Source organism: Odocoileus virginianus, chromosome 16 (assembly GCF_023699985.2).
Source record: "Odocoileus virginianus isolate 20LAN1187 ecotype Illinois chromosome 16, Ovbor_1.2, whole genome shotgun sequence".
NCBI classification, from domain to species: Eukaryota; Metazoa; Chordata; class Mammalia; order Artiodactyla; family Cervidae; genus Odocoileus; species Odocoileus virginianus.
In genome coordinates this window covers 20820705-20844480 of record NC_069689.1, presented here as the reverse complement: position 1 = coordinate 20844480, position 23776 = coordinate 20820705, and the positions used below count along the sequence as shown (strand labels likewise).

General features: G+C 51.1%; 1 protein-coding gene across 1 annotated transcript; it reads right to left on the bottom strand.

Moving 5' to 3' along the window:
* Positions 1-104: 104 nt before the first annotated feature.
* STRC (stereocilin) lies at positions 105-20589 on the bottom strand. Its single transcript, XM_020881414.2, has 29 exons — positions 18069-20589; positions 17027-17812; positions 16914-16938; positions 14701-15952; positions 13444-13506; positions 13249-13359; positions 12911-13077; positions 12339-12525; positions 12085-12200; positions 11688-11820; positions 11132-11314; positions 10793-10831; positions 10482-10649; positions 10266-10331; positions 9288-9413; positions 8940-8998; positions 8026-8149; positions 7799-7911; positions 5045-5180; positions 4377-4573; positions 4102-4192; positions 3729-3885; positions 2873-3042; positions 2078-2233; positions 1351-1493; positions 1015-1163; positions 704-801; positions 475-622; positions 105-281 (listed from the first exon to the last, which is right to left on the bottom strand). Exons 1-29 carry the CDS (start codon positions 18109-18111, stop codon positions 193-195), a joined length of 5295 nt encoding a protein of 1764 aa, XP_020737073.2. The 5' UTR covers positions 18112-20589; the 3' UTR covers positions 105-192.
* Positions 20590-23776: the final 3187 nt, after the last annotated feature.

The window sequence follows — 23776 nt, the reverse complement described above, 5'->3', positions numbered from 1 at the left end:
ATTATTTATGATGAAAAGAGACTCCAGATATGGCATGCCAGGAACACTGATTCTCAGGTGGGTGGAAAGCATTAACATTCTACCCATATTCCATCAGCTTCCTAGGATAATTAAATTGCACTTCCATTTGCACTTTATTCGTTTTACTTCAAATGTCTTTCCCAACAAATCTCTTTAACTGCAGAGACAGGCTCATAGCAGATTGCCAAGGAAGCAGGTGGTCAATGCCAGGGCCCAGGAGGGTTGTGACCAGTCCTGGAGATGCCAGGCTGTGCTTCGACCTGTAATGAGACAGAAAATGGAAGGAATGTCACAACTCTGCTCCCCAGGAGCCACTGATACTTGGAGACTATTCGCCTGTAGACCCCTTCACTCTCAGATCTCCCTGAGGGGTTCTGTGAGTCCTAACCCTGAGTTAGGGTTCTGGTTCCGGGTCAGGAGTTGGGGAGTCAGTCTGTGCAGTTAGGAACTTACCTTCCTGCTCCAGGCTCTCCATCCCCTCATACTGTGCCCATGCAACTGCTCGTCGCTGCTCAGGACTCAGAAAGGCCATTTGCTCGGGAGTGACAGCCACGGCCTGAACACTGGTGAGACTAGATAGCTGGGTGGGGCTGAACACCACCTGGGGATGGGAGCGGGCATCAGGACATCCACTGTGGCCCTCTTCTGTGGTCACCTCAGACCCCATCCCATCAGTGCTTACAGCAAATTTAGAAGCAGGGATGACAGAAATGGCCAGAGGGGTAAGGCCCTGGATCTGTCCTCGCAGCAGTGCAGAGAGAGCCAGGTCTGGGATTCCAGCTGTCAAGGCAAGTGGGATGGGCCTCCAGACGTTATCCTATACCGGCCTTCTCTAACTACTCCCAAAATACTCTTCCTCAGACCTTCCCCAGCACGTCTCTAACCTCTCAACCTAGGTGTCTTAGGCTCCCACCTTAAGATTCCAGAGCAATCCTCCACCCAGTCTGTCCATGATGTGGAACCAGCCCCAGCAGTGGCCCAGTCTCCCTATACCTGCTATTGTGCCAATTTCAGTGAAGATCTCGGGCCCCCAGTTACTGACTGGGCCAAAGCCACCAGGCAGCACCAGGAGCTGGGCCAGAACCTCCAGTTGCTCTTCAGAACATGGGAGATGCAGGTTGCCCAGGAAGAGAGCTGCTTGGCTGTGGAAGCGTGGGAAGAGAAGGGAAGAGGATTCAGCCGTGGTGACAGGGTCCATGGTCATGAGTTGGTGGTAGTGATGACTTTAAGGGAGATCACTTCCTCCACGGAACCACTCCCGCATGATCCTTCCCCAGTAAGCCCATCTTCCCCACAGGACCACTGCCCACACCCTCCTCTATGCGTGACCTAAACTCCCAGCTGTTGATGTGCTGTAGCTCCTCAGGCCGAAGTCCACAGAGTGCGTAGCCCAGTGCAGTCAGGTGGAGGAAATCCAGGCGGCTCACGTGTCGACCACTCTGCCGCAGGAAGCTGGAGACCACCACCCGGAGCTGGGGTTGGGGTAGAGGTCACAGGATAAGGAGAAAAGTCATGAGGAATTCACGGATGGGGAACTATCTGCTTAGGGAAGGGACAAGTGCTGCTGGATTTTTTATTGGTAAGACCTGAAGAGCCAATGCTGTGCTGCGCTTAGTCACTCAGTCGTGTCCGACTCTTTGGGACCCCACGGACTGTAGCCCTCCAGGCTTCTCTGTCCATGGGGATTCTCCAGGCAAGTACACTGGAGTAGGTTGCCTTGCCCTCCTCCAGGGGATCTTCCCAACCTAGGGATTGAACCCAGGTCTCCTGCACTGCAGGCAGATTCTTCATCTAAGCCACCAGGGTAGCCTGGAAAGCCAACAGCCATGGGGAAGGTTGAGGATCCAGGAAAAGAGGAGGCCAAGGGAAAGGGGGCAGGAGGAAGTATTGTGTGTCCAGGGCCTCAGTAAGTAAATCACTGCTCTAACTTCCTACTGGTATGGAGTATTATGAAACGATAAAAAGCATGGCTGGGTATGGTCACAAGACAGAAATTCCTTGGGCTTTAGACAGCCTGGAGGCATTCGGAAGGTGGTAGAGAGGAGGAAGATGTTACCTGGCTGGAGCTCCAGCCATCTATCTGCCCCAGGGTGCTCAGCACGCCCCAGTCCACCAGGCTCAGCTCCTGGAGTTCCCGCTCTCCTAGACCTATTAAAAGCCGACCCAGCTGCAGGATCTGCTCAGGACGAAATCCCTGGGGGGGACCCCACAACTGGAGAAAGAGAGGAATGGTGTGAATGGGAAAAGCACGGAATTAGGAGTCAGAATGCTAAGGTCAGTCTTGCCTTCAACCTGAACTGTGTAACTCGAAGCAAATCCCTTGCCTTCTCTGGGTCTTTAGTTTCTTCAACTGTCAAATGAGAGGATTGGATGAAGGTTCCTCTGACTAAGGTGTTATTGAAAGACTCTAGAGTCTCAGTAGGAAAGAAAAGCAGATTCTAGTCCATGAGTTCCCATGTGCACCAGACACGGGTGGGGGTAGCAGGGGCGAGATACAGATGCCCAGACCTGATCCTCAGAGAATCTTTCTTCAGTAAGTCTACAATGGGATTGTCAAGCATTTCAAACACCTGCTCCCCAGATGGTTCTTTTTTTAATAATTTTTTCCCCAGATGATTTTGATACCTGCTAATGTTGGTAATGACTTCTAGTCCCTCTACCCATTTCACTAGCTTCCTGTCCTCAGTATCCATCCCCTCTGACTTCCTACTCAGGATCCAAGCCCTCTAATTCTTTTATGTCCTATGTCCCCCATCTCTCACGCAGCTATCCGTTTCCATGTGTCCCATACCACACCCAACCAGCTTCATATCTTCAACCTCCAACCCTAACTGGACTCTCCATCACTAACCTGTTTTGCCTTGCCCATTGCTGCCCGGAGTTCCTTAGGCCCAAGTCCTGGGTCTCCTGCAAATAGTGTGAGGCAGTCCTCAAAGTCCAAGAGCTCCATCTCTGCGATCTGGGTTGCAGACCAGGCTGATGGGAATGTCCCTCGTACATCTGCACAGTTTGGCACAGGTTCTAACGGAGGAAGGCAGGGTCAAGGGGTCCGTGTAGTACTAAAGCATGCCCAGAGTGGTCAGGTCCAGGGGCATGAAGGGTGGGGGCCATGGTGGGTGGGGGCCTCCTCTCGGGAAAAAAAAAAAAAAATGCCCAGAGAGATATCTATAGATGGAACGACCCCTCCAACCTTTAAAGGACAGGCCAATAGGGGCAGTATGGCTCAAGGGATTACTGTAGTGTGAGATTTATAGGACTCACAGATATTAGAAAGGGTGACTGGGGAGGATGAGCCCCTCATTGTATAGATGGAAGACTGAAGGGCTTGACTGAGTGGCTGATCTAGGTTGAAACCCAGGTTCCTAGCCCCCCAGTGTCACCTTCCTCCATCCTAAGCACCTTCCCAGAAGAAAGCGCCACACTTATCCAAGCCTAGAGCCGAGCTAGCTGTTAACAGGCTGAGAGGGCTGGGAAAGGGGACTCCAGCGCTAATAATGTAAAGAGTGATAAATTCACAGAGCTATAGAACCCCACAATTGGGAGAATCCTTGAAGATCATCCCTCACTGCTCTGGGCTTTATAGATTAGAAAACCCCAGCCTGGAGTGACGTTGTACCAATCTGTTCAAAGGGCGCAAGTCTGATTGCGTGGTTGGCTACTTCTTCCTGTACCCCTTGCTCGATGTATGGGCATCCGGACAGTCTCACCTGGGAGGTTCTCCGCAGCAGGCCGCACAAGCCCAGCTACCAGCGCTGCTTTCTTGGGAGCGAGCTGTGGCCCCGCACACAGCTGTCCAGCTCTGCTCTGCTCCCAGCTCTGCTGCTTCTCGAGGACTCGCTCCAGGGTCTCCGGGCCCAAGGCCTCCTGGGAGAGAAGGTGGAGGGAGGTTGGGCAGAACCAGGCCCGTCAGGAGTGGCTGCTACAGTTGTAATTCCGAAGTCCTCTTTTCAGCAGCCTCCCCCCCGATTCAGGCTTCACATCCTTCGCCCTCAGCTTCCTTGGCCTTAGCCTCCCCCCGACTGGGCCTAGCTCCCCAGTCCCCTCTCTGCTCTCACTCCCTCCCGGGTTCCTTCACCTCACCCTGGGGATCAAGGAAATAGCCTCGGGAGACAGAGTGAATACTAGGCGTCCTGCTTGCTCGACTTCATCCTGGCTCCATAACTCTGGTTTCCTGAGGGACAGAAAGAAGATCAGGATGCTGAAGGGACTGTTAAGAGAAGGAAGAGGAAAGACATGCTGAGACTGGGCACCCAGGGCTCCAAGGGCCTCTATGCTGAATGGGCTGCCGCTGAGGAGGCTGGTTGAGAGGGTGGGTGTAGGATGAGTTAGAATCTGGACTTTCCGGAGGCCCATACCCAAGAACAGGCTCCTGCAGCAGCAGCCATCCCAGCTCTGTGGCAAACGGTCCTCCGAGGCAGAAGCCTTGCAGCTGACTGAGGTGGGCCAGCAGGATCTGCAGGGGGATCCGCCGTGTGCTCTCTATGCCCAGGAATCCAACCAGGGGCCCCAAGGTCTCCAGCACTTCCCTTGACACTGTTGTCTCCTTTGGGGCCTAGAGGGGGATCAGGCCTTGGGACAACACACCTCTGACTCAGAGGACCAGTCTCTTTGATCAAGACACAAAGATCTCTGACCTTGCCTCCCTCTAGCTCTCGACCCAAGATCCTATGAAGCTTATTGCCACTGTCCACATTTCTAAACTATGAGCCCAAACAGGAGCAGGTGGAAAGACTGGGAGGTGGAATCTAAGGAATTTCTAGTACTCCAAGGGATATGGACAAGAATCATGAAGCAGACTATCAAGGAATGGAACCCAAAGGTAGATCTAGGGCCCTGTAGACAAAAACCTGCCTGGCAGCAAATGTTTAAGTCTGGGCCTAGAAGACAGAGCAATGGCCCCAGGCCACAGTTCTGAGTCTGGTGGCTTAGGGTTAGGGTTAGGGTTAGGGTTAGGGTTAGGGTTAGGGTTAGGGTTAGGGTTAGGGTTAGGGTTAGGGTTAGGGTTAGGTGGGGAGATTCTCACCAGGTTTTTGAGTGCCCGTTCTGCCAGGGCTGCCCGGTGGAGTGGGGTCAGGACCAGCAGCTGCTCTGGAGCACCTCGTATCAGTTCCACCACTAACATGATGGATTCATTGGACAATCTATCCATCAGCTGGACTCTGTAGCAATTTGAAAACAGGGGGAGTGGGAATTGAGCCAAGTTGAGAAGGGAACCACAGAATGCCCCATTCCCCGGACAAGAGGTAACACCGGAACATGCCCTGTGGCCCTGGATAGGAACTGATACTTAACATACCCAGATCCAATTTCCACCACAGCGCTTACAGGGAGAGAACAACGGGAGAGACCTATTTCCAGTCTTCTTGAGAAGAAATGACGAACAATCCTACCTCATCTAATAGAATCAAAAGCCCAGATATTAAGTATCATTAAATCCCCTCCCCCATTTTATAGATTTAAAAATAGGTTCATATGGACTTTCCTGGTGGTCCAGTGGTTAAGAATCCACCTTGTAAAAATAAAATATTAAAAAAAAAATGAATCCACCTTGTGATGCAGGGGACACGAGTGTAATCTCTGATCGAGGAACTAAGATAATGCCTCAGAGCAACTGCTGAGCTTGTGTGTTCTGGAACCTGAGGATGACAACTAGAGAGTCTGTGCACAAGAAAGATTCCATGTAAAGTAATTAGCCTCCAACTAATAAAAATAAATGGAAAAAAAAAAAGAAAAATGGAGAGAAAATGATATGGTAAGGAAAAAAGCAGCATATATATAGTCATTTACAAAGTTGAAATTATACTTAAGAATTTTTATGTATCTTGGACACGACTGAGTGACTAACACATATGTAACTTATATATTAAAAAAGAAGTAAATTCACCTGAAACTAATACAACATTGTAAATCAATTATACCTCAATTTAAAAAATAAAGTAAAATAGAAGCTAAGAAAAAAATACAAAAAGAAAGATTCCACTTGACCCCGTGAAGATCTCGAGTGCTGCAACTACGTCCTGATGCAGCCAAATTAATTAATTTAAAAAGAAGAATCCACCTTCCAATGCAGGGGGCGTGGGTTCAATCCCTGGTCAAGGAACTAAGATCCCACAGGCCAGGAGCTGAAATGAGGACCCAGCACAATGAAAAAAAAATTTTATTTAACTTAATTTAAATAAATAAAATAAAAAATTAAAACATGTTCATAGAGACCAAATGGTGGGGTCTTACTCTCAGTTCCTATTTCCCACAGGACTACCCTTCCTCTATCTATTGTGAGAAGGCCCCTTCTGATTTGTACAGTACTATACAATTGACCCTGGAGGAGGGCATGGCAACCCATTTCAGCATTCTTGCCTGGAGAATTCCATGGATAGAGGAATCTGGCAGGCTACAGTTCACAGGGCTGCAAAGAGTTAGACATGACTGAAGCGACTTAGCCCTCATGCACCAAAGTTCTTTTAGGTGTTATCTCATTTGACTTTCATGGCAAAACCTGGGGGTAAGAGGTATTTTGGAGAAGGAAATGGCAACCCACTCCAGTACTCTTGCCTGGAGAATCCAATGGACAAAGGAACCTGGCAGGCTATACAGTCCATGGGGTCACAAGAGTCAGACATGACTTAGTGACCAAACCACCACCACCACCAAGAGGTATTTCCTCATCTCTCTTTCACAAATGGATTTGAATGGCATTTTTAAAAAGCCATTTTTTTTTGCAGAAAATTCAGAGTGATACTCTATACTCTACCTAAGGTTGCCAAGTCTGGAACTGGGTCAAGTAGTACAAAAGCCCAAATCTGTGGAAAGACCTTTAACAATGTAAGGATAGAGTCAGCTCCTTCCCAGAAAGATTGACTCCAACCTTTTCCTGCTCTGACTTACAGTTCAGTTGGCAATGGGCGGGGATGGGGATGATGTGGGTAGGGAAAAAAAAACCTGTGAGTGAGATACTCATAAACTCTGAGTCTCTAGTTTAGGAGGAGCCTTGGGTTCATCAGTCGTCTCTCTCCTCACCCATACTTCAATCTGCTCTGTAACATTCCTGCTGCGGGGCCATCAAGACTAGGCTTGACTAGCTCAACGGCCAGAACTCACCACCACAGTCTTCCTCATATTGTGCAAAGCTCTGATTTTCATTCACTGGTGTTAGTCCTGCCCAATGGGGCCATTCAGAAATATGCCGATCTATTTTCTATTTGATGGCTCCTGGGGTATTTGAACACATTTTATCACATGTTTCATACATTTTCTCTTTACCTACTCCTCTGAACATACTGAGAACACAGTGCCCTAAGGAGATGACAGTCCTGTGGGGGTAGGATTGAAGCGTTACTTCCCTCATTTTATATATTTAATTTCAATTACTTTTTTTGGCTCCCCCACACAGCTTGTGGGATCTCATATCCCCAACCAAGGACTGAACCCAGGCCACGGCAATAAAAGCCCAGAATCCTAACCACTAAGCCACCAGGGAACTCTCACTTCCCTCATTTTACATATTCTACCACTATTAATAGGGCCTAGGTTATATTAAGACTGCTTGGCAGTCACATCACAACATTGCCACCTTCAGCTGCCCCATTTTGGGGGTCTCATTGGGGAAGCCAGTCAACACCTAGAGCAACTTTGAATAGCATCCTTCACCTTAGGCTGTAACTGACGTTAGGGAACAACCAGAGAGAAAAGCACCACCTCTGGGGTGCTTCCTAAGGGCAGACTCTTCCACCCCAGGCTGAGCCTTCTGAGAATCCAGTATCTCCAGTCGCAGCCTTACGGTAAGTCCAGGAGGAGCTTGGTGTCCAGCCCACTCAGCTCTGGCCCCAGGGTTGCCTGTTCTGGCTCTGGCATTGCCATCCTCCGCTGTAGTTCTGCCCAGATACAGGTCCTCTGTGGGGCAGAGTAGGGAGGGAAGGTTCAGGACAGAGCTGAACACCGAGCCTCGTTTCTCTACCCGGGGTTCCTGCCTCCCTGCTCCCCCTAATGCCCAAGCACCCCTCTCACCAGGCTCCCTCGGACCCCAGTGGGCAGTTGATAGATCATGTGTACCACTTCAAGGAAGTCTGCCATCGAGTTGATCTGCTGCAGAAACTCACAGGACATGCCCCCTGCCAGCGTACCCAGAGCCCTGTAGGTGTGTGAGTAGGCACATGCTCATTCAACACATGCTACAGCCTGTCTGCTCCTTATATCAACATTCTCCACACAAGGACAGATATTCATTTATGGTAATTTGCAGTTTGAGAAATATTTTTTTCCATAGATAATTCTCACTGGTCTCCCACATCATTACTGTTTATTAGAGAAGAAAATAAAGATTTACAGAGGTCGAGTGACAGTCCAATATCATCCTACTAGAAATGTGGTCAACTGAGGCTAGAACCACAACTTCAGAAGCCCATGGGTCTTTTGCTGGGGGTGCAGGTAAGGTGTTCCTTGATCCTGTTAATTCCTGCTTGGTCAGTGGCTCTGAGGGGTTAATCAGCAAATATCTATCAGAAGCTTATACTGGGCCAGGCACTGTGTTAAGTACTTTATATGCCTTGTCTTGTTTAATCTCTACAACTACCTATGAGGTCGGTACCACTTCAATATTTATTCTAAAGAAGGGAAAAATGAGGCTTAGAGAGTTTGAACGTCTTGCCCAAGGTCACGAAGTGGTGACAGGGCTAGGACCTGAATCTGGGTCTTCTGAAAATCCCTGAGATCCACTCAGGATGGATTCTGTGCTCTAGAAGGGAAGGAGAGAGTCAGGAGAAGAGGAACCAGAAGAAGACCAACAGGCTGACCTACAGGTCACTGATCCTCATACACCTGCCATCCCCACCCCCGGATATCACATAGTGCCTGGCACACGGTAAGTGCTCCAAAAACAAAGTTAGTTGAATTAAACTCACAGCTCAATACAAGTTACTCACTGCAGATTCCTGAGAGTCAGGTTAGTGGGCACTTGCATCTTCTTCCAGAGAAACTGTGCCTACAAGAGAAAGAAAGAGGAGCCGCTTCCCAGCAGAGATGTTGCCCAGGAACCTTGGAATGCCTTGGACCCAGAGCTGCCACTCCACCCTGTGGGTCCCACCAGCCTCCTACTCTCCCCAATGCCCACTCCCTGGGAAAGAGAGACAAATGGGGGGGCCGGGAAGGGGAGGAGAGAAAAGCATCCTAAGGGCTGCTGGGAGTAAGGTGCCCAATCTAGGGCTGAGAGATGGGTGAAGGAGGTGGAAAATGTTGAGAGAAGGGAGTTCTAGGCTAGTGGGAAGAATCACCTGCTGCTCAGACCAGGGCAGCTCCCGATAGCGCCTTCGGTCTGCCAGCATAGCAGCAGAGTCCAGCTGCAGCAGCTTTAGCGGGAGCAGGGGCAGCAGGCAGTCTGGCCAGATGGTGGGGATGGGCTGTCGGAGGGGCAAAGCGTGGCAGTGCAGTGATAGGTGAGAGCGTCTGGACTCAGGCCTCAGGGAAGAATGGGAACCACGGTGGCAGGCTGTTACTGCTACTGCTAAGTCGCTTCAGTCGTGTCCGACCGTGTGCGACCCCCCATAGATGACAGTCCACCAGGCTCCCCTGTCCCTGGGATTCTCCAGGCAAGAATACTGGAGTGGGTTGCCGCTTCCTTCTCCAAAAGACTACTAAGTACCAAATATGAAAACATATTGGGTCCTCTGAATGTTATTAGTGTTCCTAAACAAATATGAGGGTTTGAAAAAAAAAATCCAAGCATCTTTAACTCTGTATGAACCAAAACATTATGGACTCCTAAACTACAAGGAACATTTTGCTGGGCTATTACATTTAACCAAAACAACACATGGTTTTATAAAAAAAGTAAGCTGGGAGTTAATAGGTCCCGAAACTAGGAGAAGGGTGGAGTGGCAGGTGCCACGCTAGCAGGGCACACTCTAGAACCCTCGAAGTTGTGGTCAAGGGTCCCTGCCGTCGAGGCACCTGATGGACTAGACTCCCTTAGTCACTCTGAGCCTCGGTCTCTTTGTCTGAAAGCAGGGTGACTGACCTGGAGGATTCCTCAGGCTCTCGGGGCTTTGACGTTCTAGGACATTATGCCATCCTGCATTGGGACTGGGAGAGCTGCTAAGGTCTTAGAGGGCACAGAGCTAATGAGACACTTGGGCCACTTGCAGGGGGAGAATGTGAGGCAGTCCCAGCTGTGTGAGACAGCCCTGGGATGGGGAGAGGAGCTTAGCTGGCAGAAACCACACACACACAGACACACACACGCACGCACGTACCTGTCCGGGGATGCACACAGCTGCACCGGCTCCTGCTGCGCCAGTATTTTTAACACCATCTTTCACCTGCATGAGAATTGGCTGTGTGTGTGTGTGTGTGTGTGTGTGTGTGTAAAAAGTGGGGAGGTTTGGGGGTCCTTCCCTGGCCACGGGGAAGATGACCCCTCCCAACCAGAGCCCTCCTCCCTGGTCCCCGGCTGCCTGCTGCTCTCGTACCCGGAAGGTCTGCAGCAGTGCCGCGGTCTGGCAGGCTGAGAGGCGAGCCAGTTCAGGGGCCAGGCAGGGACAGGCCCTCAGCAGGACTCGCTTTGGGATGGCCTGGAGCGTCTGGGAGCTGAGGCCTGGAAGCAGAGGGTGCAAGGAGCAGAGTTCCTCCAAGGACAGCTGGGGAGCGAGAGAGACAAGAGGCCTGAAGAAGATGGGCCAGGTTGCAGGGAAGGGGACAATCACAGTAGAGAGGCAGCAGGGGTGAGGGCCGCTGAGAGGGAGCCAGGAAGGACGGGGACGGAAAAGTTGCTGCCACTCACATCACGCCTCGGGAGGAGCCGTCCAAGCAGCAGGACAGCCTAAGGCGGGAGGGGACAGGAAACAACCGCCCTGAGGGCCTGGCAGCCAGGTCCCCGAACAGGTCCCTAGGGCCCGACCTCCCAAACTCCCAGCTCCCTCTCCACCACTCCCATGACCAGCCTGGCTCTGGGCTCTTCTTCATCTGAGCAAGAGGGATGAGGGCGTTCTTGGGACAGAGGAAAAGGAGGCTTCGGGGTGGGGTGGGGTGGGGGGTCAGGCAACAGCATCCTTGAATGTAATTGCCTTGACTGAGGTGCCGGGGGATGGAAGACAGAAGCCAGGGAGTGGGCCAGGCCCACCTGGGCAGGGGTGACCCTGGTTCCTCGCAGGGCGGGAAGCATGGCCCTCAGCTGCGGCTCTGACAGCTCCTGCAGGAAGCGGAGGCCCAGCTGAGGGAAGAGAGGAGCCCAGACCCGGAGCTCCCGGGGGCTCAGCACCGCTCCTCCGGATGAGCGCAGCACCCCCAGAAGTTCATAGGCTACCTGTAACCAAAGAAGGTTTGGGTCCGGAGAGAAAAGACAGGTGAACCTAAAGTCTCCTCTTTAATCCCACACCTGGATATTCCAGGGCCTGGGCTGTGGCTTGGAACCAGGGATAGGACAGGAGCAGACTGGGCTCAAGTCATCAAAGGGAATGCTGGCGATGTCGTGGACCAGAAGGAGTAGAGTTAGGAAGAGGTGGTGACAGGTAAGCATGGCCACGGAGTGAGGAGATTTAGAACGAAGTGGACGCGGTGGGATGAGGGCTGGCTCCAGGTGTGCTCCCGCTTGGCTGACATGACTGGGCACGTCCTCCGCACGGACCACCCCCCACAGAAAGCCTGGGGTTCTCGTGGGCCTGGGCCAAGGGGCTCACCCGTCCTTGTGGGCTGAGGGTCCCGTTGGCCGCACATTCCAGCAGTCCCCGTTCTACTGGCCCCATGGGATCATCCAGGGGTACCAGGCTCTGCAGCTCCTCGGGGGTCAGGAAGCAGGCGAGGGGCCCCAGCCTGAGGAGGGCATGAAGCTGGCCTTCATGTGGTCACTGAGGCTGCTACTAAGGCAGGGACTGTGTGGGTACAGGGAACAAGCACTCTGACCGCTAAACTAGGAAACATGGGTGCCACAAACAGGCCTCTCTCCCAGGGCCCTGTGATGCCCCGGGGCCACTGCCTCCTCTCTTGCCCCTTCCCTCCTGGGACCCCACCCCAGCCTGGCAGCTGCCCCTGCCTCTCCGCCGCTCTGGCCGTGATCACTGGCCCACAGGCACTCACCTGCGCACCTGCTCCTCTCCATCCTCGACACTCTGGTTCACCAGGCTGCGTAGCACATGTCGGGCATGTCCTGGCCCAAGACCTGCCGCTGGCCAGCTGTCCTCCAGGGCCTGGATCTGGGGTGGGGAAGATCAGCTCATGATGGGATCACTGTGGGACACTTGTGGGAAGGGGCTCACTAGGAGACAGGCCACTGACTGCCATCTCCAGCTGGCCGAAAGCGGGGTAGTCAAATAAGTGAATCGTTCTCATACCTGGTGAGGACTGAGCTGCAGAAATTTCTCCAGAGGGAGATGGGGGAGCAGGGGCAGCGCTGCCCAGAGCAGTTCCTGGGGCCAGGCGGGCACTTCCCCAAACAGCTCAGGGGCCAGCAGTCGCCTTGCCAGAGCCTCCTTCTGTTCAGGCCTCATTCCAGGGCTGTAATCCCGGATGGCGGCCAGGCTGGGGAGAGAGTGGGTCTCACCCCTTAGCCCTGTCCCCTGGCTCTGTGCAGCCCCGCTGTCATGGACAAGAAGGACTCCCTAGTTTTATAGAAGGGCTGTTCTGGGTGTGTGGGCTTCCTTGGTGGCTCAGCTGGTAAAGAATCTGCCTGCAATGCAGGAGACCTGGGGTCCATCCCTGGGTTGGGAAGGTCTCCTGGAGAAGGGAATGGCAACCCACTCCAGTATTCTTGCCTGGAGAATCCCCATGGATAGGGGAGCCTGGTGGGCTTAAAGTCCATGGGGTTGCAAAGAGTTGGACACGACTGAGTGACTAAGCACCACACAGCTCTGGGTGGGTGAGGTTGACCCTGACAGGATCGGGAGGAGGAGCACAGACTCCTTACACACTGTCATTGGCCAACAGGGATGGTGGGAAGCGCATCAGGTCGGAGACGGCCAAGAAGGGGATGAGTGGTGAGAGGTCAATGAAGAGCTGGGAGGTGAGGCGCGGGTACCGCTGCAGCAGCAAGGCTGTCAGGCGACCCAGGGCCTGCTCCTCAGATGGTGGCACCTGTGAGGGCACAGGAACAGATGCCAGCTCTGGAGATGCCCACTCTCCTGGCCTCGGCCCCTCTTGTGTTCCTCCTTCTGCTGGAGCAAGCCTGCTGCCCGCCTGGTTCCAGGTGCTCTTGATGCCTAGACTTCCCCTGCCACCCTTGTCCCCCTCTCCCTCCATGCCCACCTGCAGCTGGGCCCAGGAACGGTGCATGAGCGTCAGGAAGCCCTGAGCAGCCTCCCTCTCTGCTGAAAGCACCAGCTGCTGGAGGTTTTCCGGTGGCATGTGCAGGTATGCCTGGGCACGGGAGGTCATGATGGTTATGGCCTCACTGGGCAAGGGTCACCCAGCCCGCCCACACACCCTGCCCCCATCAGTTACCTGCACTAGAATCTGCAGGGCCCACACACTCTTCTCTCTCTGCAGCAGATCCCACAGCACGGGCTGGTGGGGAGACAGACAAGATGCCAGGAGAGTTGCACCCTTTGTCCCTCCCGCAGCTTCCCCAGGTCCACTCTCTAGGATGCTCGTCCTTCTTCTGAAGCTGTATGTGTGTCTCCTTTTGGTCCGGGACCACATTCTCTAACTTCTTCTGTAGCCTTTGCCATAGCTGGCTCAGTTAATATTTGGAGATATAAACCAAATTTGGAGGAGGGCATGGCAACCCACTCCAGTATTCTTACATGGAGAATCCTATGGACAGAGGAGCCTGGGGGGGCTACAGTCCACAGAGTTGAAAAGAGTCAAACAGGACTGAAGCAACTTAGCATGCATGCACATGAACCAAATTATTACATTTCACTGGTCCCAGGAATTGAGAAAGGTGGGCCCTACCATGGAGTAAGGACTCTTTACATTCCCCACAGCATTTAGCAAAGTGCTTTACACATAACAGGACCTCAATGAATGAACTATGGTGTTCACATATTCCAGCCCCTTCACTCTACAGAAAAGAAAACAAAGCCCAGGAAAATAAAAGTAAACTGGCTAAGACCATGCTTATGGCATAGTCAAACCTAAAACTTGTGATTTGCGGTCATCCTGAATTTTTCTCATTTCTGTCTTATCTTCCTATATTTTGCCAGTTTCCAATTCTCACTTTCTAGGGACAGAATTAGAGCCCTCTCACTTGATCCCTTTCCTTTCTGGAGCAGAAAGGAGGTGAATCAAAGAGTCAAGAATAATGAGATAATATTTATTACATGTTGTTTGTATATCACATACTAGCGCCAAACCCACAGCCAGTGTCATCTGGTGTAATCCTTAAAGCCACCCTAAAAAGAGTGGCACCATTATTCTCCACCACTTGTTTTTTCTGAGACTTTTTTGTTTGGTCATGCCACACAAATGTGGGATCTTAGTTCCCCAACAAGAGGTTGAGCCCGTGCTCTTGGAATGGAAGCGTGGAGTCTTAAACACTGGATGGCCAGTAAAGTCCCTCCACCATTCGTTTATAAATGACACTGAAAATTTGTCCAGGGTTGACCACAGAACTAAGATGGGAACCCAAGCCTGGATGACTCAGAGCTTCGGGCTTAACCACTGCCTTGCACTGCTGCCTCTCAGTGAGATCATAGAGAATTCCCGTGGAGACCCTTCCCTCCGCTCCGGGAACTTGCACCTTGGCAGATCACTCACGCTGAAGCAGGCCAGCAGCTCCATCTTGCTTAAAGTGGGGCTGGGGCTGTCAGGGGGGTCAAAGCCCAGGGTTGGCTGCTCCTCCTGTTCCAGGAACTCCCCGACCGTCCGCAGCACGCTGCGCCGGCCCTCTGGGCGGAAGGCATCCCAGAAGGAGCAGTTGTCTGGGAGACTGGAGAGCATCAGGGCCTGACCCAGCATCCCCTGGGCCTCGTTCCCTCCGGCCCCTGGCCCCAGGAGGAAGGTCAGCAGGCGCAGGAGATAGTGTAGGCGTGTGGGGTGGGCAAGGGCTGGCACAGAGGACTGGCAGCGTGGCAGTTGGGACAGCATGCCAAGCAGGAAGGGGCCCGGGGCCAGGCAGAGTGGGGACGGTCCCAGCGGTGGCAGAGAGGGCAGAAGAGGGCCCAGTAACCCCTCCAGGAAGCAGGTGTCATTGCCCCCGCGACTTATCCTGCACTGGCCGGCTAGCCAAGGCCAGGAGGGCACCAGGGCCTCGTACATGGTGTCGTTGGCACAGACCATCAGCAGGAAGCTGCCCCCATCTGGGCAGCGTTCCCCACACGGTCCGATGTAGCAAGGGGGGAAGGCCGTGACATCCGGGGTGGGGCCCTGGCACACATGCTGCACCCAAGCCTGGTTGCTGGGGGGCACGGCCTGCAGACTCGCCTCCCCACAGAGCCGCTCGGCCCACAGAGTCTCGTTCTCCAAGAAGCAGCCCCAGAAGATCTCTGGGGTCAGGGGGACAGGGGGCAGGCCTTCGGGGCAGCTAGTGGGGGGTGGGAGCAGGCCGGCACAGAGCCGCTTTACCAGGCGGCGGTTGGGGCCCGAGAGGGTGGAAAAGGAGAGGTTGCCACAGACGGCGTCTAGGAACTGCTCAGGAAACTGGTCGTGGCAGGCCTGGAGCCAGCCTTGGGCACCTGGCGCCCATGAGACTGCATACCACACAGCTGTCTGGCAGACGGCAGCGGTGCTGGGAGGGGGCCGCGGGGTGACAGGCTTGGCGTGCTGGCAGAGCAAGTGGATGGAGAAGTTGGAGATGCTGTAGGGTGGCGCTGGGCCTGAGAGGTTCTCGCAGAGGGCCTCCACAGAGATGGCCCGCCGCTGGCGAGGGCTGATGTGGGCTGAGGGCTGGGAAGTCCTAGGCAGAGGCACCCCCGTGCTCAGGCAGTGGAGGAGGGCAGGGGGCGGGGGTGGTGATCCAGACAGAAAGCCCAGTGCCCGGACATCCCAGGAGAGGTTGTGCCGGATGCCCCTGGGAGCAGAGGGAGGAGCAGGCAAGCAGCTGGTCAGTTTGAATTTCCTCCACTTGAGGCTTCTGGCCCTGGCCCAGAGCCCTGCAGGGAGGGTGACAAGCATAGGCTTTTCCAAAAGTGAGGTCCCTGGGAGCCACGGTGTTACTGGTTTAAATGGTGGGATGGGGGAGGGGAGAGCGAGCTGTCCCGCCAAGTCACAGTCAGCTGGAGCTGCCCAGCCAGAGCCCCTCCTGTCCACCTGGCCCCCTTCTTTCTCCTTTTGGCACCCGCTTTTAGGAAGCTTAAATAAAACCATTGGTTAGCCTCAGATCAGGAAATCTGCCCAGCGACTGAATATGTCCACCTGTGGTCTGGTACTGTTGTACCCAATCAGTAAGGGGTGGCGGAAGCAAACCTTGTTCTCTCTTCCCATACCCTATCTTTATTAGTTAACATTTATCAAGCACTATGTGCCAGGCACGGGCTTCCCAGGCGGCACTAATGGTAAAGAACCCGCCTATCAATGCAGGAGATGTAAGAGACGTGGTTCGATCCCTGGGTCGGGAAGATCCCCTGGGGGAGGGCATGGCAACCCACTCCTGGAGAATCCCATGGACAGAGGAGCCTGGAGGGCTATGGTCCATAGGGTCACAAAGAGTCAGACGTGACTGAAGCGTCTTGGCACGCAGGCACTTCTTCTAGGTGGTTGACACATACAGTATCAACTCATTTAATCCCTTGCGAAAACTCCAAGGCAGCTAATATTACCCACTGTTCGTGAGTGGGGAAACTGAGGCATTGAATGAGACTCTAACCTGCCCAAGGTCACACGGCTAGGAGGAGGTGAAGCTGGGTCGCCGACCACCAACAGTCACCCTCCCAAACCACTAAACCACAGCCTTCCCATCAGCTTCCTCTCCCGCCCTGGAGGCTGATGGCTTCCCAGGCCCCACCCCTCAGAACTCCTGTCTCCTTACTCACCACAAGAGCAGCTGCTGAAGGTTGCCTAGGAGGGAAAGGGAAAGAAGAGGACCACCCTGGTCTCCCCCTTGCTGGCCCAGCCGCAGCCCAGCCCCGGACCTGGTGGCACTCACCTCCCTGGCACCGCCCGTTGGCATCGGGCTCTGGCTGCCCCAGAATGGAAAAGACCTCATCCTGCAGGGAGTCAGTGATGCGCAGCAGCCCCTCCTGGAAGGTAGCATAAAGGGGGGCCCCCACTGTGCGCAGCAGACCCCCCCAAAGAGCCTCTTTAGAGCCCAGCTCCCCCACTGGGGCAAGCAAACCCAGCAGACCCTGCAAGAGGTGGGGGGCTGGCTCCCTCCCATCGAGGCCCGTGGCATTGGCGGGGTCCACGCTGGGCTGCACCCGCACCAGGGCCTGCCAGCGCGTGCCCTCTAAGAGCAGCAGCAGAGAAGGCAACCAGTCAGCCGCCAGAACGCAGTCAGAGGGCCCGTCACGGGTGCAGGGGGGCCGGGTCGGGGTAGGAGGTCCCCCGGGAACTAAGGCTCCCAGCAGCACCTCCGCAAGTCCACTCAGCACACCTGCTTGGTGCCCCAGGAAGTCCCGGGGGGTCTGCTCCTGTCCCAGCAGGGCCAGCACGTCCCCCAGCAGCCCTAGCATTGGCTCCCAGTCTGGGCTGCCCCTCAGCGTCACTAAGAAATCATGCAGCCGGAGGGCAGGGGGCTGGAGAGGTGGGGGCTCGCCCACCGGTCCCTCCCCCATTCTCCCAGGCTCAAAGGAAGAAGAAATGTTGGCCAGGAAGGCAGAGAACTGTGAGCGGCTGAGGGACCCCTGGGGAGCCTGGTCCAGAGCAGAGAGCACTGACTTCAGGAGGGAGAGACCTGAGTCCAGGGACTGAGACCCAGGAGGGACCAGAGTCACTGCAAGGAGAAAAACCGGAAATCACCAAGGGGGGAAAAGCCTGGGACCCAGATTCAGCGCTGGCCAGCCCAGTCCCTGCCTGGACGAGGTGCAAAAGATGGTGAGCTGAGTCCCTTTCAACAACCCACATTAAGTATTGGCCTGATTTCTTAACCTTCATTTACTTTTTTCTCTAACCAGTTCATCTCTGCATTTTTAAGTCTCTTTCCAGCAGCCATCCCCATCATGCCCAGCCCAGCTCACTGTGCCCCTTACCTGCACAGGATAGCAGCAGCAGGGGCCGGAGGCTCAGAGCCATGTTTCCAGAAGCGTGCCAGTATTAGAGGTGAGTTCTGGTTATTCTTACCTGTGTGGGAGAGCCAGGTGAGGACAGGGCATGACAGGCAGCCCAAGGCTCCGCTGACACCGTAGTGTGGTCTTTCAGGAAACAATATCTGTAACCTGACAGCAGGTTTGTCACCTGAGCCACTGACTACCTGATCCTTTGGCTTTAGAGAAGGAGTGCCCCATCAGAGGGACCAGTGATAGGGGATCCCAGGGGACCCTAGGAGGAACCCGAGGATATAGCTTCAGTTAGGAGCCAGGATGCAGATAAGAGGAGGCAGACAGAGAGATGGAGCAGTTCTGGAGATCAGGAATGCAATCTAGAAGGGTCTGCAGAAATATATATAACATGAAATAAACAATAATATCAGAAATATAAGGGGGAAAAAAGGGCCCAAGTAGAATTCAAGGCAATTGAGGAAGAAAGGGGGCCAGGAGAAAGGATCTGAGCAGTCAGGTGGATATAGAGAAGAGGAAGGAAGACAAAGGTCTGGTCCAAGGATGGAGCATTTGGGAAGACAGGGGCTTTTGATTCAGTACCCAGAGCCACAAAATGTTAAGAGTTGGGCAGGACTTCAGAGATCACATAGAGCAAATCTCTCACGCCATGGATAAGAAAACAGACCCAGAGAGGAGTGACTTGCTTATTCGGTCACTCCAGGGTTTGGATTTGTCCTCTGGCCTTCTTCCTGTGGTCCAGGTGAAAGCCCTTAGAAAATTCTGAGGTGAGAAAAGAAAGAAAGAAACCAGGTTAAATTACTACACAAGGGGGCTACTCCTTACACACACAGGTGTATGCACAAGAGAGAGGGAGAAAGGGACACTGCTCTTAGATCAGAGAGATCCATCTCTCTGATCTGGTCAGGGTGAGAAGGCTTGTCTGCCCGCCGTTTATATATCCCCAAGGCCTTCACTTGACACCAGCTCTAAAGAGTAATTCAACACCAAGGCTTCACTCAAACCATATTCTCTTCTTTCATTAGAACTCTTCTTTATTCTATCACCCAAATCCTTATGTTCAAATCCATTATTACTGCACCTCTGTCCTAGGAGTTTCACTTAAGATCATAGACTTTAAGAACTGGAAAAGACTTGAGAAATCCTCTGGTAAAAACTTCTCATTTTATGGATGAGGACATGGAGGCCCAAAGAAATGGAATAACTTGGCCCACGGCAATCAAAGGAGGTGAGGGCGGTGCTGGGATTTTCCAAAGTGAGTCAAAAAGTTAGAACCAGTGAAATGATCTATTGCGTCACTTTGCCAGTATTTTCTCTTTGCTCATCAGAGTTACCACATCTAGTCTGAAAAACAGAGGAGAATCAGAGGAAGAATACGCCTAGGTTCCCAACAGTTTTCTACTCCTGATTCCAACCCATCCTGCAATCCACTTAAATTTCTGCCCTTCGTTCTGTAACAACCCTCTTAAAATAAATCCTCCCTTTTACTGATAAGGTAGCAAAATATGACTTGACTGGATTCACATCCTGGCTCCCACAAATACTGGCAGTGTGTCCTGGGCAGTTTCTAAACTTCTCGGTGTCACAGTGTTCTTTTCTGCCAAAATGAGAAATGCTAGTATAGAGTTGTCACAAGTATTAAATTTGATAAGGCATTTAAAGTATTCAGCACAGTACCTGGCATTCATTCAAAAAAAAATAATAACTACCTATCATGTGCTAGGCACTGTATAGAATAAACATTCACTAAATGTGACTATTATTTGTCTAGCTCAATATGATTCTTTTATTTGAAGCTAAAGAGTTGTAATTAATACAGAAATTGTTACCAAGAGGTAGTGTCTTGGAGTGAAAGACCTTTAGAACAAGTGTGGAACTAGCTGAGTCAAGCAGAGAAGGGAACAATGAGGACTTCCTCAAACCAGAATGGGAAATTCTTGGCAGTCCACCAGATGGTGGAGCAGATTAAGCAGTCCTGTTGCTGCCAAGGATTCAGACTATGTGCCAACTGAGGGTGAAGTGCTTAGGGTTTATAGCAAATATATCAGCCTGATTCAATATAAGCAAGTTACTGCTTATAGTCTGATAAAAGTTCAACAAAAGCAAGACAAGTTCCAATCCATGGATAAGCAAATGGTAAGAGCAATCCGGAACCAACAAACTGAAGTGACAGGGGTTCAGAGCAGGAAATTAATCATGTGCTTTGCTTAAGTGAAGTGGGTTAGATTAGTGGGGTGATTACTATGCTCTGTGATCTGGCAACTGGAATGGAGATACTTGGGAGAAGCCAAGGGAGTTGAGAGATCTGAAACATCCTCAATTCCCCAAACCAACCACAGGGCACTTTCTGATTAGAACACAGACTTCTCTTTGTAAAGCATTTGGGATCTTAGTTCCCCGACCGATCCAGGATTGAGCCTGTGCCCCCTCCAGTGGAAGCTCGGCGTCTTAGCCACTGGACTGCAGGGAAGTCCCATTTTCCTCCCTTTCCAGTTTGCCTTTTATAACTGAAATATAGATATATACCGCTCACTAAGGACCCAACCAACCCCCAGATCTCTTGCAGTTAGGTGGAGTCAGGTGATTAGTCTTGGCTAATGGATAGTAAATGACCAAAGAGCTTAAGAGCAAGTGAGTGATGCTGTTGAGGTAACCTGGAAACCACACGTTGAGACAGCAGTATCATAAGGCCAATTAGCCCCGATTTATCATGCAGCATTTAGTCAGTTCTTATTTGTGAACTGTCTTTGTGGATTCCTCTGCTTACTAAAATTTATTTGTGACCCCAGAATCAGTATCCATGGCAATCTCACAATCATTCACAGACATGAGCAGAGTGGTGAAAAATCTGAGTCGCTTGATGTGCACATCCCTAGCTGAGGTCAAACAAGGCAGTACTCCTCCGTGCCCATACTACCCCGAACGCGCTTCATCTCTTCTGATCTCAGGAGCTAGGCAGGGCCGCTGGTTGGCACGTGGATGGGAAACAAGGCAATACTCTACCTTCTTCTCACACTGTAAATACGTGTCCTTTTCACCATCTAGTGCCACAATTTTAGTATTTTTTGTGCTTTTTGTTAGTAATTTCACTGTTTAAAATGGTCTCCCAGCTTCACGCTCCTAATGCACAGGAAGTCTGCGATGCACCTTACGAGAAAACGTGTGTATGATAAACATTATTCAAGTATAAGTTATAGTACTGTTGAAAGAGGCCAATGCTACTGAATCAACAACATATTATAATTAAGTAAGGTGTCTTTAAACAGAAACACCTTACAGAAAAACATTATACAGGAGGGAAGGGGAGTTTGGGGGAGAATGGATACATGTATATGTATGGCTGAGCCCCTATGCTGTCCACCTGAAACTGTCACAACATTACTAATCAGCTATAACTCCAATACAAAATAAAGTTTAAGATAAAAACACCATAGATAAAATAAAAACACATAACCAAAGTTATGTATCCATCCACTGATATTTGAAGATGTTTGGAGATCAAATGGGGAAACCATGGTCCAAAATTAAAGCTTATTACAAACCATATGCAAAAAAAATTTAATTACATCACAACAGTATCTAAATCCTAACTTCTCTTCCAAAATGCTCTTGAGGAACCATCATAGTTACCTGGCATAGAGTTTGAATCTCTTCCTTGACTCAAGGATAGTTATAGATGGGCTATAGACGGGCTTCCCTGATAGCTCAGCTGGTAAAGAATCCGCCTGCAATGTGGGAGACCTGAGTTTGATCCCTGGGTTAGGAAGATCCCCTGGAGAAGGGAAAGGCTACCCACTCCAGTATTCTGGCCTGGAGAATTCCATGGACTGTATTGTCCATGGGGTCGCAAAGAGTCCAACACAACTAGGAGATCTTTACTCACTCTTAGCAGGGATACTAGGTCAGAGCAAGGATAAAAAGGAAGCTGGAGGAGTAATGGACTCATTGCCAGTGGGGCTTGATCCTTAGGCCCTGAAATATCTTAATTTTGTCAGAAAAAAAATGTTTTGGTCGTGCCTGTGGTGCTTGCAAAATGTAGGATCTTAGTTCCCCACCCAGGAATTGAACCTGGGCCCTCGGCAGTGTGCGTGTGGAGTCCTGACCACTGAACTGCCAGGGAACTCCCCCAGTAGCATCTTTGAGTAGTTTTTTTGAGTAGGGTCTGAGGACCAGCAGAATTGGCTTCCCTTGTTGACATGTTAGAAAGTACAGAATCTCTGGTCCCATCCTCAGGGCCTATTGAATCAAGTGTTACATACACACATTAAAATTTCAAAAGCACATTATAGCTATATGATGACTGATTCCCCTTCCCCTTTTTATATCTTACCTTCTTAAACGAATGGCCTGTGCTTGCTGCCTCATTCTTTTAACTCCTTTTATATATGTGTATATATATATATATATTTATTTATTTATTTGGCTGAACCAGGCCTTAGTTGCAGCATGTGGAATGTCTTAGTTGTGGCATGTGGGATCTAGTTCCCTGACCAGAGCTCAAACCCGGGCTCCCTGCATTGGTAGTGCAGAGTCTCAGCCACTGGACCACCCGGGGAAGTCTCCCTCTCAAACTTTTTTTTTTTTTTTCTCTCAGACTTCTTTTCTGGCTCCTCTTTCTCCTCCTATCCTTCAAACGTTCCTGTTTCCCAGGCTTCTGACTCCAGTCCACTTTTCTTCTATTTGCGCTAACTAAATGGAAATCTTTTGTTATCTCTAATTCTGGTTGATTCCTTTGAGGTTGCTAGGTATACAAGGGCATCTAAAATTGTATCTGTAGTTCTTCGCTCCAAATATTGATGCCATATTTCTTCTTATACGAGTTTATAATTTTATTGGTTTATTTTCGGTTGTGCTGGCTGTTCATTGCTGCTTGGGCTTTTCTCTAGTTGTGGTGAGTGGGGGCTGCTCTCTAGTTGAGGTGCACAGGCTTCTCATTGTGGTGACTTCTCTTGTAGCAGAACATAGTCTCAATGGTTGTGGTATATGGGCCTAGCTGCCCTGTGGCAAGTGGGATCACCCCAGATCAAGGACTGAACCTGTGTCTTCTGCATTGGCAGGTGAATTCTTTACCACTGAGCCACCAGGGAAGTCCATTAGTACAAGATTTTAAATATAATACTGACATTCATTTTTCAAACATTTATGTTTTGTTCCATATTTTATGGGAAATGTCTAAAATGCTTTTCCTTGAAACATAATATTAGTTCTTAGTTTTAGATAATCTTTCCTTACTTTATTTTAAAAATTGAGATTTAATTCATATAAAATTTACCATTTTAGAGTATACAATTTAGTGTTTCAAGTATTCCTCATACATATATATGTTCATACATGTTAACACTCAACAAGTGATAGAATTTTTAATAATAAACATTTCTAAAGATTTGAGTCATCCAACAGGATCCTGTCTAGATAATGTTACCAGTAACTAGAAACATCAAACATTGGATAACCCCCTTTCAGTGATGTTCTGTAAAGTCTTGCTACTTTGACAGGAGACAGATTAACTCTGAGGTCCATTCTGACACTAAAAATCTGTGGGACATACTGATTTGCCCTGCCCCCTACAGAGTGGACTCAATGCCCTTAGAAATAGCAATGGAAAAAAGGGACACAGTTTTGGCCCAGAAACAGGTGAAAACACTTTGATTAAAACTTTGAGTAAAGTTAACGGTGCACAG

Excerpts from the sequence above, each read along its gene's own strand:
- STRC (XM_020881414.2), bottom strand. The coding sequence starts at position 18,111 with ATGGCTCTGAGCCTCCGGCCCCTGCTGCTGCTATCCTGTGCAG. Across the intron at positions 8,150-8,939 it reads CTGACTCTCAGGAATCTGCA|GGCTCTGGGTACGCTGGCAG; the intron begins GTGAGTAACTTG and ends ACACACCTACAG. Across the intron at positions 623-703 it reads TCCCTGCTTCTAAATTTGCT|GTGGTGTTCAGCCCCACCCA; the intron begins GTAAGCACTGAT and ends TCCCATCCCCAG.